General features: G+C 48.4%; 1 protein-coding gene across 1 annotated transcript; it reads right to left on the reverse strand.

The window, feature by feature from the left end:
- Positions 1-9,132: 9,132 nt before the first annotated feature.
- On the reverse strand, positions 9,133-11,072 carry LOC123166745 (desmethyl-deoxy-podophyllotoxin synthase). The gene is made up of 2 exons (XM_044584544.1): positions 10,038-11,072; positions 9,133-9,970 (listed from the first exon to the last, which is right to left on the reverse strand). The coding sequence occupies exons 1-2, from the start codon at positions 10,959-10,961 to the stop codon at positions 9,362-9,364; spliced, it is 1,533 nt and encodes a 510-aa protein (XP_044440479.1). The 5' UTR covers positions 10,962-11,072; the 3' UTR covers positions 9,133-9,361.
- Positions 11,073-12,418: the final 1,346 nt, after the last annotated feature.

Consider the following 12,418-nt stretch of genomic DNA (forward strand, 5'->3'; position numbering starts at 1 on the left):
GACCTCGTCGCACCACCACCACCCGGACCTCGTCGCCCCACCTCGTCGCCCCGTCCACACCACCGCCCCCGTGAGCTCCACCACCACCCGGACTTGTCTATTGCTTCATGTTCATTATGACAATTGCTAATTCTTGTTTGATTTAGTAGCGTCTCATTTCTTGTGCTCATGGGAAAACTAAGAAAGCTCAGGAACATAATTGTGTTTCTTGTCTTGTTTGTTTCGGTTGCCTTTTAAAGAGAATGGGGTTAGCAAGAGAAATCAGCTTGTACACTATGAGTAGCTTATGCATGAGTCCTGATGGAATCACTATAAACACCAGGTCATTATAATTGTTTTCGAGGAGTAGTTTTGATGGTCAAGATCAGCATAAAGGAATACAACTTTATATCTGGTTTACCTTGGATTGTTTTACCTTGAGAAAATGCATTCCACTCAAAGACAGCCCATTTTGTACACTTTTTCGTTTGATAGATCTAAGGAGGCAAAAAATTTCTTTTTTAGTCATCTTTATTGCAGTCAATGTCTCCACCACTCTGATATCCTCAGTATCATGGTTGTGCTCTGAATCTCCAAGCAAATCATATTGGTTGTGATGATTGACTGAAACATAAGAAGTTTTCAGGTGGTTGCATTGTTTCTTGCTACCAACACCCGTAGTTTCTTTCTTTGTTTAGTTGGAAGTTTGTTATACTGATAGAGTGTGCATAGGGAGTAAACGAATTCCTGCAAAACGAATTTTGTATGAGTTTTTAAGATCTGAATTCATTTATGTTCATGTGCGTCTGTCTGGCTGTGTATCCCAACTTGTGTTGATGCTCTGAAGTAGGTTTTCACTAAGAGAATTCAAAACTAAGACATGTTCTTAAACTGAAGCAGCATTTGTATCACAGAAAAAGTTCTGAAGCTGTTGAACCTTACCTTATGTATCACAAAAAAAGGCAAGGAACATCATGAACAACTCTCCATGACTTAATTTTCCTATATGCATTGGCCTGTACAGCAGGTTCACTTTTCCTATATGCATTGGCCAGTACAGCAGGTTCACTTTTCAAAACAAATTAGAGCAGACCTCATACACCCAAGAAAACCTGAAAAAAAATGAAGTTCAACCCCTCACTTTTCCTATATGCATTGGCCTGTACAGTTGGATTTGTTTCTGATTTTAGTGTTTTCAGTCTATTTTCCTATTTCTGCTTTAACATAACGGAATAACTAATGGTGGCTGCCTAATGATGACAGACTAAGTTTCTGATTTATTTTGTTATAGAAGTGTAGATTCATTGGTAGCAATTGTTTTCAGTGTCTCATTTTGCTTGTAGTGTTTTGTCCAAAATGTTGAATGATACTGCTTGGAGATGCATATATTGTTTCACCTCTTCACATGCCAATGTATTTTCCATGTTGTGATGGAGGCCTTTTTTGCCTTGTCCACCCGAGAGGCCCTTGAGTTTGCCGGAATGTCGATTAACTTCCGTTCCGGCAAATTCGGGTACTCCATATGTCCTATTTTCAGCAAAGGTCATGCTGAAATTTTCCGTGAATTTTAGCATGACTTTGCTAAAAATAGGACATATGGGGTACTTGTGACTAATGCATGGGCCAGGGTATCTTAGTAGTTAATTAAGTAGGATCAAGTGCCCCGGCGTACTTGTGACTAATGCATGGCTTTTAGGGTGCCTCGGTGTCGATAAAAACCGAAATGATGAAAGCTTAGGCTTTTAGGGTGCCTCGGCGTCGAAAAACCCTCAATGATAAAAGCTTAGCTTTTAGGATGCCTCGGTGTCGACAAACCCTAAATGATGAGACCATGATCTTGTTCCTTGACAATAACCAACTTTTTGACCAAACTTTGTTCCTATTTAGAGAGAAACATGGCCAACAATGATGAGGCCGGGGGTTCGGGCGTCAAGGCATTCTGGAAGCTGTCCCAGGAGATGGAGGAACAACCTCACTTGTATGAGGACGCCGCCTTCCCCACCGATCCTGAGACCACTGATGGTACCGCCGAGGATGACCCCACTGATGCCACCACTGATGGTGCCGCCGAGGATGCCACCACTGATGATGGCGGCGCACGCACAGATGGCAGCCAACCGAAGAGGCAACGGAAGGACCGGCGCCCGACCGTGCTCCGCACCCTCAAGGAGGAAGTTACTGAAGTGGACTCCGACGGGAATCCAACGACGCCCGAACGAATAGTCAAGGGGTACTCGCTTCAGCTCGGGTGCATTCTCCGGAGCACCGTCTCGATCAACACCGAGAACCTGAGGCATCCTGACCGAGGGAATTTGCGCAACCTCCTCTTCACGAAGCTGCACGAACGATACAAGTTCCCCGCTGAATTTAAAAACACAAGCCTCAAAGGGAATAAAGTGAACAATGCTGCCCTCACGAAGATGAGCAAGGCCCTGTCTACTTGGAAAAGCAATGTGAAGAGAATGATCGAGAAAGGTGAGAGTTATGAGAAGATCAAGGAGAAAAATCCTTCGATCACCGAAGATGACTACAACGACTTCAAGATCAATTGCTCGAGCACCGCAAACTCTCCTGCACTTCGTGAACAACGAGTTGGTCGATGTCGCCAAGGGCAAAATCGTTCAACCGGGCAACCCCTTGTTCCACGGTACCCAGATGCCACCCAACTTGTTTAGGGTTCAACTGGTTCGGGTGCTGCCAGGCTGCGACGAGTTGTTACCTCCGATTCGACCCATCGGGGCCGACGATGATGACGTGATGACCCTCAGCGCGTGCCTGAGCTGGCCCCTGCTTTGGCCGAAGAGCCAGATTCGTTTGGGGGCGGGGGACACCACCCCAAAGACAACACCGCCAGTCGTGCCGGCGCCAAGTCGGCCCCATGGCAAGACCGCCGCAACGGTGCCGGACATCCCTATGCCACTGGATCCAAACATGCATATGGCACAGGATCAGAACGACGACGACGACGATACATTAGCCAACGTCGATCAGTACTTTGCCGATCATGGGTACGGTGGCGACTTCATGGGGCCTCCTTCTCAAGAACCCAACCCAACAAAAGACGTGCGCGATCTAGCTGGTACCGCGGAGAAGCCAAGTTGCAACAGGCGTCGTCTGCAGTTCAGCTCTCAGGAGACGCCTCCAGCTGCCGACTTCACCGAGCCTTAGATAGGCGAGGTGCGAAATATGATCAGCCCCAACACACTCAAGAAGGCGGTCTGTGAGCAGAACTCGGTCCCATTACAGGAGAAGAAGAAGGCACGCAAAAGAAAGACTAACAAGGGTGCGGGCCAGCCGGCACCGAGTACGATCCGTGCTCAGGACGGGCCACCTTCAACTGAGGATATCTCGAGGAGGGTGCATGTGGCGGGTAGGCCGATGCTACCGAGAAATATGCTCGATGCTGCAACCGGTGCTATGCGGAGTCTGCATGACAGTGTTCTTTCTTTGGAGAAGCGGCGTCTCGGAGAGAAGGATGTGGCATACCCGGTTTTCGCGGCCAAGGTGCCAGAGGGCAAGGGCTTTGTGGATAACTCCATCGGGGGTACGATCGTCCTGCGGTTTGATGATATCCACGCTATGTTGAACCTTCATCCGCTGCACTACACCTTCGTTCGGCTATTTTCGCTGAGTATGGAGATGCGGATCATTCGTGACAAGACCCCGGACATCGTGATAGTCGACCCCTTCTACATGCGTGCCAAGATCTTGGGCAGCGCTGGGGACCGGCAAGTCGCGAGTTCTTACCTCGAAGGCGTCATTCTGGCAAACCAAGATAAGGATAACTTCCTCGTGCCTTACTTTCCCGAGTAAGTCCTCCCCTCAACCGCCCCGTAACATATGAATTCTTAGATTTCGATCGTTTTTCTTTTAACATTCCGTGTTTTCTGCAGTGACACACATTGCACGCTCATCCTCCAAAGCCCCAAATATTCCATGGCCACGTATTTCGACCCGGACCGTCAGTCGAACGTAGACTACACAAATGTCAAGAAGGTTCTTGATGATGTTCTCCCCGGCTACGTCAAATCTGGAGGCACCTTCACCAGGCCTATTCGTAAGTACGGCAAGCACGTGTTCTCCCACAATACGACGTTCTGCTGCGTCAAGCAGCCGCCTGGCGGTCAGAAGGGTGCCTACTACGCCATCCATCACATGCGGGCGATCGTACGGGACCATCATCAACTTCTGCTACCGAGTAGACTCAAAGATTGGGCCGCGAGCGTGTCGGCAATCCAGGACACGGACATCAGACAAGAATTCTTTCGCATCCAGTCGGAGTTTGCGGAAATCATCCATCAAGATGTCCTTCGTACCTCGGGGCAGTTCTACCTCAGAAATCAACCGTCCAACAGTGACATCGACACAATCCTACAAATGCAGGCTGACAACGCCCGTTGTTTCATGACTCCCACGATAGACGGCGGCTTCATCCACGCTCCGGTCCCTTGAGTCGAGTCGAAAGCAGTGATGCTGTGTCTAGTTCTGAAACATCGATTGGCTCATGTTGTAATTAAACTTTAATGAACTTGTAGTATGTCTCTTTGGTTTCGAGAGTCGTTCAACTTAGATGTAATCGATGCTATTAATGTCTTGCTTTTCTCTTCCGATCGTTCTGTTGCATACTTAATATATTGCTTATGTATTGTCTGTGAATTGGTACTAACGTTTCGTTTGGCTACTGCATAGCGATGCCGTGGTATGTCGTGTACAAGGGTAAGGTTCCCGGAGTCTACGACGACTGGGAGGAGTGTCGGAGACAGGTTCACCGATTCAGCGGTAACAGTTACAAAGGGTACGCCACTAGGGCCGAGGCCGAATCTAGATACGCCCGCTATCTAGCGGGAGAGGGGAGGGAGCGTTGGAGGAACCGGATGAAGACGAGTTTCATCGTGATGATGCTCATCGTGATGACCGCAGCTCTCTTCTATGTGATGGTAGTTTAGATGATCGATATCGACTTGTAATGTGAAGACAAACTCGCGGTCTCGAGACTTGTAATATAATGTTCTATCTTTGTTCGGTCTTTTCAATTCGGAGACTAAAATGATGAATTGTATTCGGAGACTAAAATGATGAATTGTATTCAGAGACTAATCTTCTATTGTATTCGGTGAATCTGTTGTTGATGTGTGCTGTCTATATTTTGTCCAATTATACATTTTGTAACCTGTGCAAAAAACAGAAAATAAAAAAATAAAAAAAACCTAATATTCATACTAATGGCGCATCACATCATAGTGCGCCATTAGTATGCCAAAGGATACTAATGGCGCATCACTAAACAGTGCGCCATTAGTATGCCGAAGTTACTAATGGCGCATCCTGTTGTTGTGCGCCATTAGTATGCCAAAGCACCTGGGTATAGATGGCCCCCTGGGAGGCATACTAATGGCGCACTGTTGTATATACTAATGGCGCATCTGGGGTGCGCCATTAGTATACCAGATACTAATGGTGCACCAGTGGTGCGCCATTAGTAAAATATACTAATGGCGTGGCACTATTGGCGCACCACTAATGCGCCATTAATGGCCAAATTAGGTGCGCCATTAGTAGGCCTTTTCCTAGTAGTGTAGAACACACATCAATTGTTCCAAGCCATGTGCGGCGCCCCCCTCCACAGTTTACGCCTCCGGTCATATTCACGTAGTGCTTAGGTGAAGCACTACGCGGATTACTTCACCATCATCATCACCACGCCGTCGTGCTGACGGAACTCTCCCTCGACACTTTGCTGGATCAATAGTTCAAGGAACGTCATCGAGCTGAACGTGTGCAGAACTCGGATGTGCCGTACGTTCGGTACTTGATCGGTCGGAACATGAAGAAGTTCGACTACATCAACCACGTTAACAAACGCTTCCGCTTTCGGTCTACGAGGGTACGTGGACACACTCTCCCCTTCTCGTTGCTATGCATCTCCTAGATAGATCTTGCGTGAGCGTAGGAATTTTTTTTGAAATTGCATGCTACGTTCCCCAACATAAATTCTCTAAAATCGTGAAACCAACAGAGGGCCGGCCAAAATACTTTTTTCGCCGTAAGTTTCAAAACCACGAGATCCCATCTGGAGACCTTTTTGGACACTCTGCCGGAGGAGCATTCGATCATGGAGGGGCTCTACATCAACCTTGCCGCCCTTTCGATGATGTGTGAGTAGCTTACCATAGACCTACGGGTCCATAGTTAGTAGCTAGATGGCTCTCTCTCTCTCTATCTCTCTCTCTCTTTGATCTTCAATACAATGTTCTCCTCGATGTTCTTGGAGTTCTATTCGATGTAATCACTTTTACGGTGTGTTTGTTGGGATTCGATGAATTTGTGAGTTAATTATCAGATTTATCCATGGATATTATTTGAGTTTTCTCTGAACTCTTTTTATGCATGATTGTTATAGATTTGTATTTCTCTCCGATCTATTGATTTGGTTTGGCCAACCAGATTGAATTTTCTTGCAACGGGAGAGGTGCTTTGTGATGGATTCAATCTTGCGGTGCTCAATCCCAGTGACAGAAAGGGACATGACACGTATTTGTAACGTTGTCATTAAGGATAAAAATATGGGGTTTATTCATGCGTGAGTTTATGTTGTCTACATCATGTCATCTTACTTAAGGCATTACTCCGTTCTTTATGAATTTAATACTCTAGATGCATGCTGGATAGCGGTCGATCCGTGGAGTAATAGTAGTAGATGCAGAATCGTTTCGGTTTATTTGTCTCAGACGTGATGCCTATATACATGAACATTGCATTGGATATCGTCATGATTATACGCTTTTCTATCAATTGTCCAGCAATAATTTGTCTACCCACCGTATGCTATTTTTAAGATAGAAGTCTCTAGTGAAAACTATGGCTTCGGGTCTACTTTTTTATCATATATAAATACTAAAAATACCTTGCTGCAAATTTACTTTATTTATTTTATTTTGTATTTTTGTTCGGTCTATCTATCAATTACTACATAATTTAATCTTACACGTAACCGCCAAGGGATTGACAACCTCTTATTAGTGTTGGGTTGTAAGAATTTGTTATTTGTGTGCAGGTGCTGTTAACAAGGTGTTGCTTGGTTCACCTACTGGATTGATAACCTTGATTCTTAACTGAAGGAAATAGTTATCTCTACTGTACTGCATCATCCTCTCCTCTTCGAGAAAATTCCAACGCAGTTCACAAGTAGCCGGTGCTAGTTGAGCCAACTGGCGCTCACTGCGGCACGCCAGTGGGCCGGCCCATGAACAACAGCGCAAAAAGTATTGAATAGCGTGAAAAAACACCAAAAAATGGCTATCGGGAGAAATCGAACCGGTGCCATTTAGATCAGCGCGCGGTCGGCTGACCACTTGTGCCACAACGCCTTAATGCTGAAGAACAAAACAGCAGCCAGGCTATTTAGAAAAACATTACATCTGAAGAACAAAACAGTAGCCACACTATTTAGAAAAACATGATTTCTTTTCAAACATAAACGTGAACAAAATTTCAATGTCCACAAATTTAAAAAAACATCACGAATTAGAAAAAGTTCATGTATTAAAAAAGTAGACGAATTCAAAAAATTCATGAAATTGAAAGAAGTTCATCATCGGATTTTAAAAAGGGTTCATCGAATTAGAAAAATAGTTCATAGATTTTGAAAAAAGTTCATCGAATTTGAAAAAAAAATCAGAACAACAACTACAAAGCCTTTAGTCCCAAACAAGTTGGGGTAGGCTAGAGGTGAAACCCATAAGATCTCGCAACCAACTCATGGCTCTGGCACATGGATAGCAAGCTTCCACGCACCCCTGTCCATAGCTAGCTCTTTGGTGATACTCCAATCCTTCAGGTCTCTCTTAACGGACTCCTCCCATGTCAAATTCGGTCTACCCCGCCCTCTCTTGACATTCTCCGCACGCTTTGGCCGTCCGCTATGCACTGGAGCTTCTGGAGGCCTGCGCTGAATATGCCCAAACCATCTCAGACGATGTTGGACAAGCTTCTCCTCAATTGGTGCTACCCCAACTCTATCTCGTATATCATCATTCCGGACTCGATCCTTCCTCGTGTGGCCACACATCCATCTCAACATACGCATCTCCGCCACACCTAACTATTGAACATGTCGCCTTTTAGTCGGCCAACACTCCGCGCCATACAACATTGCGGGTCGAACCGCCGTCCTGTAGAACTTGCCTTTTAGCTTTTGTGGCACTCTCTTGTCACAGAGAATGCCAGAAGCTTGGCGCCACTTCATCCATCCAGCTTTGATTCGATGGTTCACATCTTCATCAATACCCCCATCCTCCTGCAACATTGACCCCAAATACCGAAAGGTGTCCTTCCGAGGTACCACCCGGCCATCAAGGCTAACCTCCTCCTCCTCACACCTAGTAGTACTGAAACCGCACATCATGTACTCGGTTTTAGTTCTACTAAGCCTAAACCCTTTCGATTCCAAGGTTTGTCTACATAACTCTAACTTCCTATTTACCCCCGTCTGACTATCGTCAACGAATAAAGTTGAAAATAAATCAGAGATTTTGAAAAAAAGAACTCATGAAATTTTAAAAATATTCATAAAGTTGAAAAGAGTTCATCAAATTTTTTAAAAAATGATCAACTTAGAAAAAAGGTTTACAAATTTTTAAAAAGCACGCATTAACAACAGAAAGAAGAAATAGAAAAGGATAGGAAAAAAGTAAAAAAAAACATACTAAAGAATGAGAGAAAAAGAAAACATTCAGTCAACTAGCGAGGCGAGGCCTAGTGGTTGGAACGAAGCCCTCACCACGCGTGGTTATGGGTTCGGAACCCAGATTCTGGACGTTTTTTGTGTTTGCATAATACACATTAACGGGCGCCTGCAACGTCAAATAGGATTCGTCTGACCCTAAACCGCTCGGCGGACCGATACCGGCTTATGTTGGATGGCTTCCGTGGTCGGGTGATTTAGGCCAAAATAGGATTTGCCTGAACCGCTCGGCGGACCGATACCGGCTTGTGTTTGATGGCTTTCGTGGTCGGGCGATTTAAGGAATACACATTAACGGACGCTTATGTTGGATGGCTTCCGTGGTCGGATGATTTAGGCGCCAAATAGGATTTGCCTGGACCGCTCGGCGGACCAATACCGGCTTGTGTTGGATGGCTTGCGTGGTCGGGTGATTTAAGGAATACACATTAACGGGTGCCTGCAGCGCCAAATAGGATTCATCTGGATTGGTGAGCTGATCGATATCGGCTTGTGTTGGATGACTTCCTTAATCCGGCGATTTAAGGGCCCGCATTGAAGATGGCTTAGACATGTACAGATCCTGCTTGATAGTACGTACTCCTTGAGAACCGTTTTGTAGCAATATGCTGGCTTTGCTTTAGTCTCCTCGTTAACAACTCAACAAGGCAGAGGCACGCGGAGCTTGGGAACAAGGAGGAGATCGGAGCGCCGCCGCGTGGTGAGTCCCATGGCCTCGGCCATGTCCAGCTCCTCCCCGGGCTCCGGCAGCTCCCAGTCGAAGTGGTGCAGGAGGCTGGCGAGCGCGAGCTCCACGTTGGCCAGCCCGAACGCCACCCCTGGGCACATCCGCCGCCCGGCGCCGAACGGGATGTACTCGAAGTCCGTGCCCCTGAAGTCCACGCCGCTGCCGTCGAACCGCTCCGGCCGGAACTCCTCGGCGTCGGCGCCCCAGCTGCCCGCGTCCCGGCCGACGGCCCACGCGTTCACCAGCACCATCGCCCCCGCCGGCACGTCGAACCCCAGCACCCGGCACGCGGCCCGGCACTCGCGCAGGATCAGCGTCGCCGGAGGGTGCAGCCGGAGCGTCTCCTTGATGACCAGGCCCAGGTAGCCGAGGCTCCCCAGGACGTCCTCCGTGACGCGCCCGGACACCTCCCGCCGGACCTCCTCCTGCGCCTTGCGCATCGCTCCCGGGTTCTTCACGAGCTCCGCCATCGCCCACTGCAGCAACGTCGCCGACGTCTCGCTGCCCGCCATGAACATGTCCTGTCCGAAAACAGAGAGAAAGTCAGTAGAGTAGCTGCTACGTGGTGGGAAGAAGAGATGAGCTCACGATGATAACGGTCTTGACGTCGTCGTCGGTGAGGGGAGGATCGAGCTCGCCCTCGCTTTGGACCCTGAGGAGGACATCGAGCAGGTCCTCGTCGTCGCCGGCGGCCACCCTGTTCTGCTGGTGCTCGCGGACGATGGCGTCGACGAACTCCATCATCTCGCGGCGCTCCCTCCTAATCCGGCGCGGCATCGAGCTGACAAGCATCGCCAGCCGTGACGACGGGAAGAGGTCCGGCAGGCACTTGGCCGGCACGAGCTTCATCCTCCGCTCCAGCAGCCGCAGGAACGCGCCACGGTTCGCGAACCGGCTGCCGACGATGGCGCGCACCGCCGAGTCCGCCACGCACGCGGCGATCCTCTCGCTCAGGTTCACCGCTGCCGGAGCCGAGCCCGGCTCCGGCGCCAGGGAGCGGAGCAGCCGGCCGACCTCCTCCGCGCGCACGGGGGCAAAGGAGCGGACGCGGCGGGCGGTGAGGAGCTCGAGGGTGCAGATCACGCGGAGCTGCCGCCACGCGCGGCCGTAGGGCGCGGCGATGACGCCGAGGCTGTCCCCGAGGAGGACCCTCCCCGTGGGCGTCATGGGGCGGCCGGCGAACGCGAGGTCGTGGGTCCTCAGCATCTCCCGCGCGGCGCCCGCGGAGGAGGCGACGACGATGCGCAGCTCGCAGAGCCGGAGCAGCATGAGCGGGCCGTGGCGGCGCGACAGGTCCCGCATGGCGCGGTGCGGGAGCGCGCCGGCGAGATGGTGGAGGTGGCCGATGACGGGGAGCGCCCACGGCGACGGCGGCAGCCGCCGTTGGGTTCCTCTGTTCTGACGCGGCGACGACCGGACCAGGTAGAGCAAGGGGACGATGACGAGCAGAGGAAGGAGGAGTGGGTAGAGAGGAGGAAATACTACTGGCTCAATGAGCTCGGCCATGGCCATGGCTCGAACGAGCTACCTTTTTTCTTTTCTTGTTTCGAATGCAGCTCGATCGATCTGGCTAACGCTGCAGCAAAGCCTCACTTCTATAGTTCTTCTCGATTATTAGTTCGAATCTTATACTAGTAACTACTACTAGCATCGAAATAAATATCGAAAATTACATCCATGACTCTGCACATGCTCTCCATTCAATTGCATTGAAACTTGCACAGGCTGCAACTGTTTGCCCTCAGTTTTTCCCTCCTTTCCGGTTTATAGGGCTTATCTTAAAATTTTAGTTTTTCCATTTTATAAGGCTCAATTTGGTTGTTTCCCATCACATATTCAGATTCCAAGGTGCATTAAATCATTGCATGCAAGTATTACGAGAAAATTGACCAATGCATGTAATTTATGCATGCATGCATTGCAATTAATGCATTGGTAAACATACTTTTTTAGGAAAACAAGAGCATTAATTGGGTGTTTTTGCAAACTACAAAAAATATTCCACCACTCACCATCTACCTTGGTTGGTGAGATTTTTGAATTGAGCCTTATAAACCGGAAATGAGGGAGTACATCCAACGCACGCACGCATGCCTTACCTATATGAGCACCTCCCAGAGAGTGAAGCGACACATCACCTTCTTGGGATTGACGAAGTCGCCGCAGACGTCTTTGTAGTTGACGAAAAGATCTCCCCACTGAATACACATCGCCAAAAGTCCTGGAACAAATCCAAAAAAATGCGAGCACCAATCGACCGTAGAGTCACTGTCATCCTTGTGACACATTTTCTCTTGTGTCATGTTTCTTCTGTGCAACACATCCATAGTCGACAGGGAGTGGTCTCCACAGGAAAACTCTGATTTTTTATGGCACTGATAAACTCCAAAGTGAAGTCCAGGATTTCTCTTCCTTTGCATTTCGGATGATCCACTCCTCCCTTCTAACCAGTTTTCTATCTGAATTTTTGTTTTGATCATAAACTTATATGTGAAACTGACAGTAAAGCGGCCTTTTTTATGCGGATGTCAAGCCCAGAAAGCAGTTGTATTTCTTGTGCACACTAGAATCTTTAAAGTCTCATCTGCGTCAAAAAGGAATGAAGACCGAACGAACCAAGTCCATGTTCCAAGTAGCCATCGGTAGATCCAGCAATTCAGATACTTTTGTTGGCGGGTCAAGGACTAGAGATATAATCGGTCGAAGTGATGAACTCTTTGGTATCCAATTCTCCGCCCAAATATCAGTATTGGCCACTACCTATTCTGCGGATAATTCCTTGCTTCATAATGTATCTTCCTTCTAAAACTGCGCGCCACACTTGCGATGGCCGGCTTCCAAGTTCAGCATCAAGGATACTACCATTGGGGAAATATGAGGCCTTGAGAATTCTGGCACTCAAGGATGACGGTTCCTGTAAGATTCTCCATGCCCGCCTTGCTAGCAAGGCTAGGTTGATAGCTCTAGGT

The sequence above is a fragment of the Triticum aestivum genome, chromosome 7D (genome assembly GCF_018294505.1).
Source record: "Triticum aestivum cultivar Chinese Spring chromosome 7D, IWGSC CS RefSeq v2.1, whole genome shotgun sequence".
In the NCBI taxonomy this organism is placed as follows: domain Eukaryota; kingdom Viridiplantae; phylum Streptophyta; class Magnoliopsida; order Poales; family Poaceae; genus Triticum; species Triticum aestivum.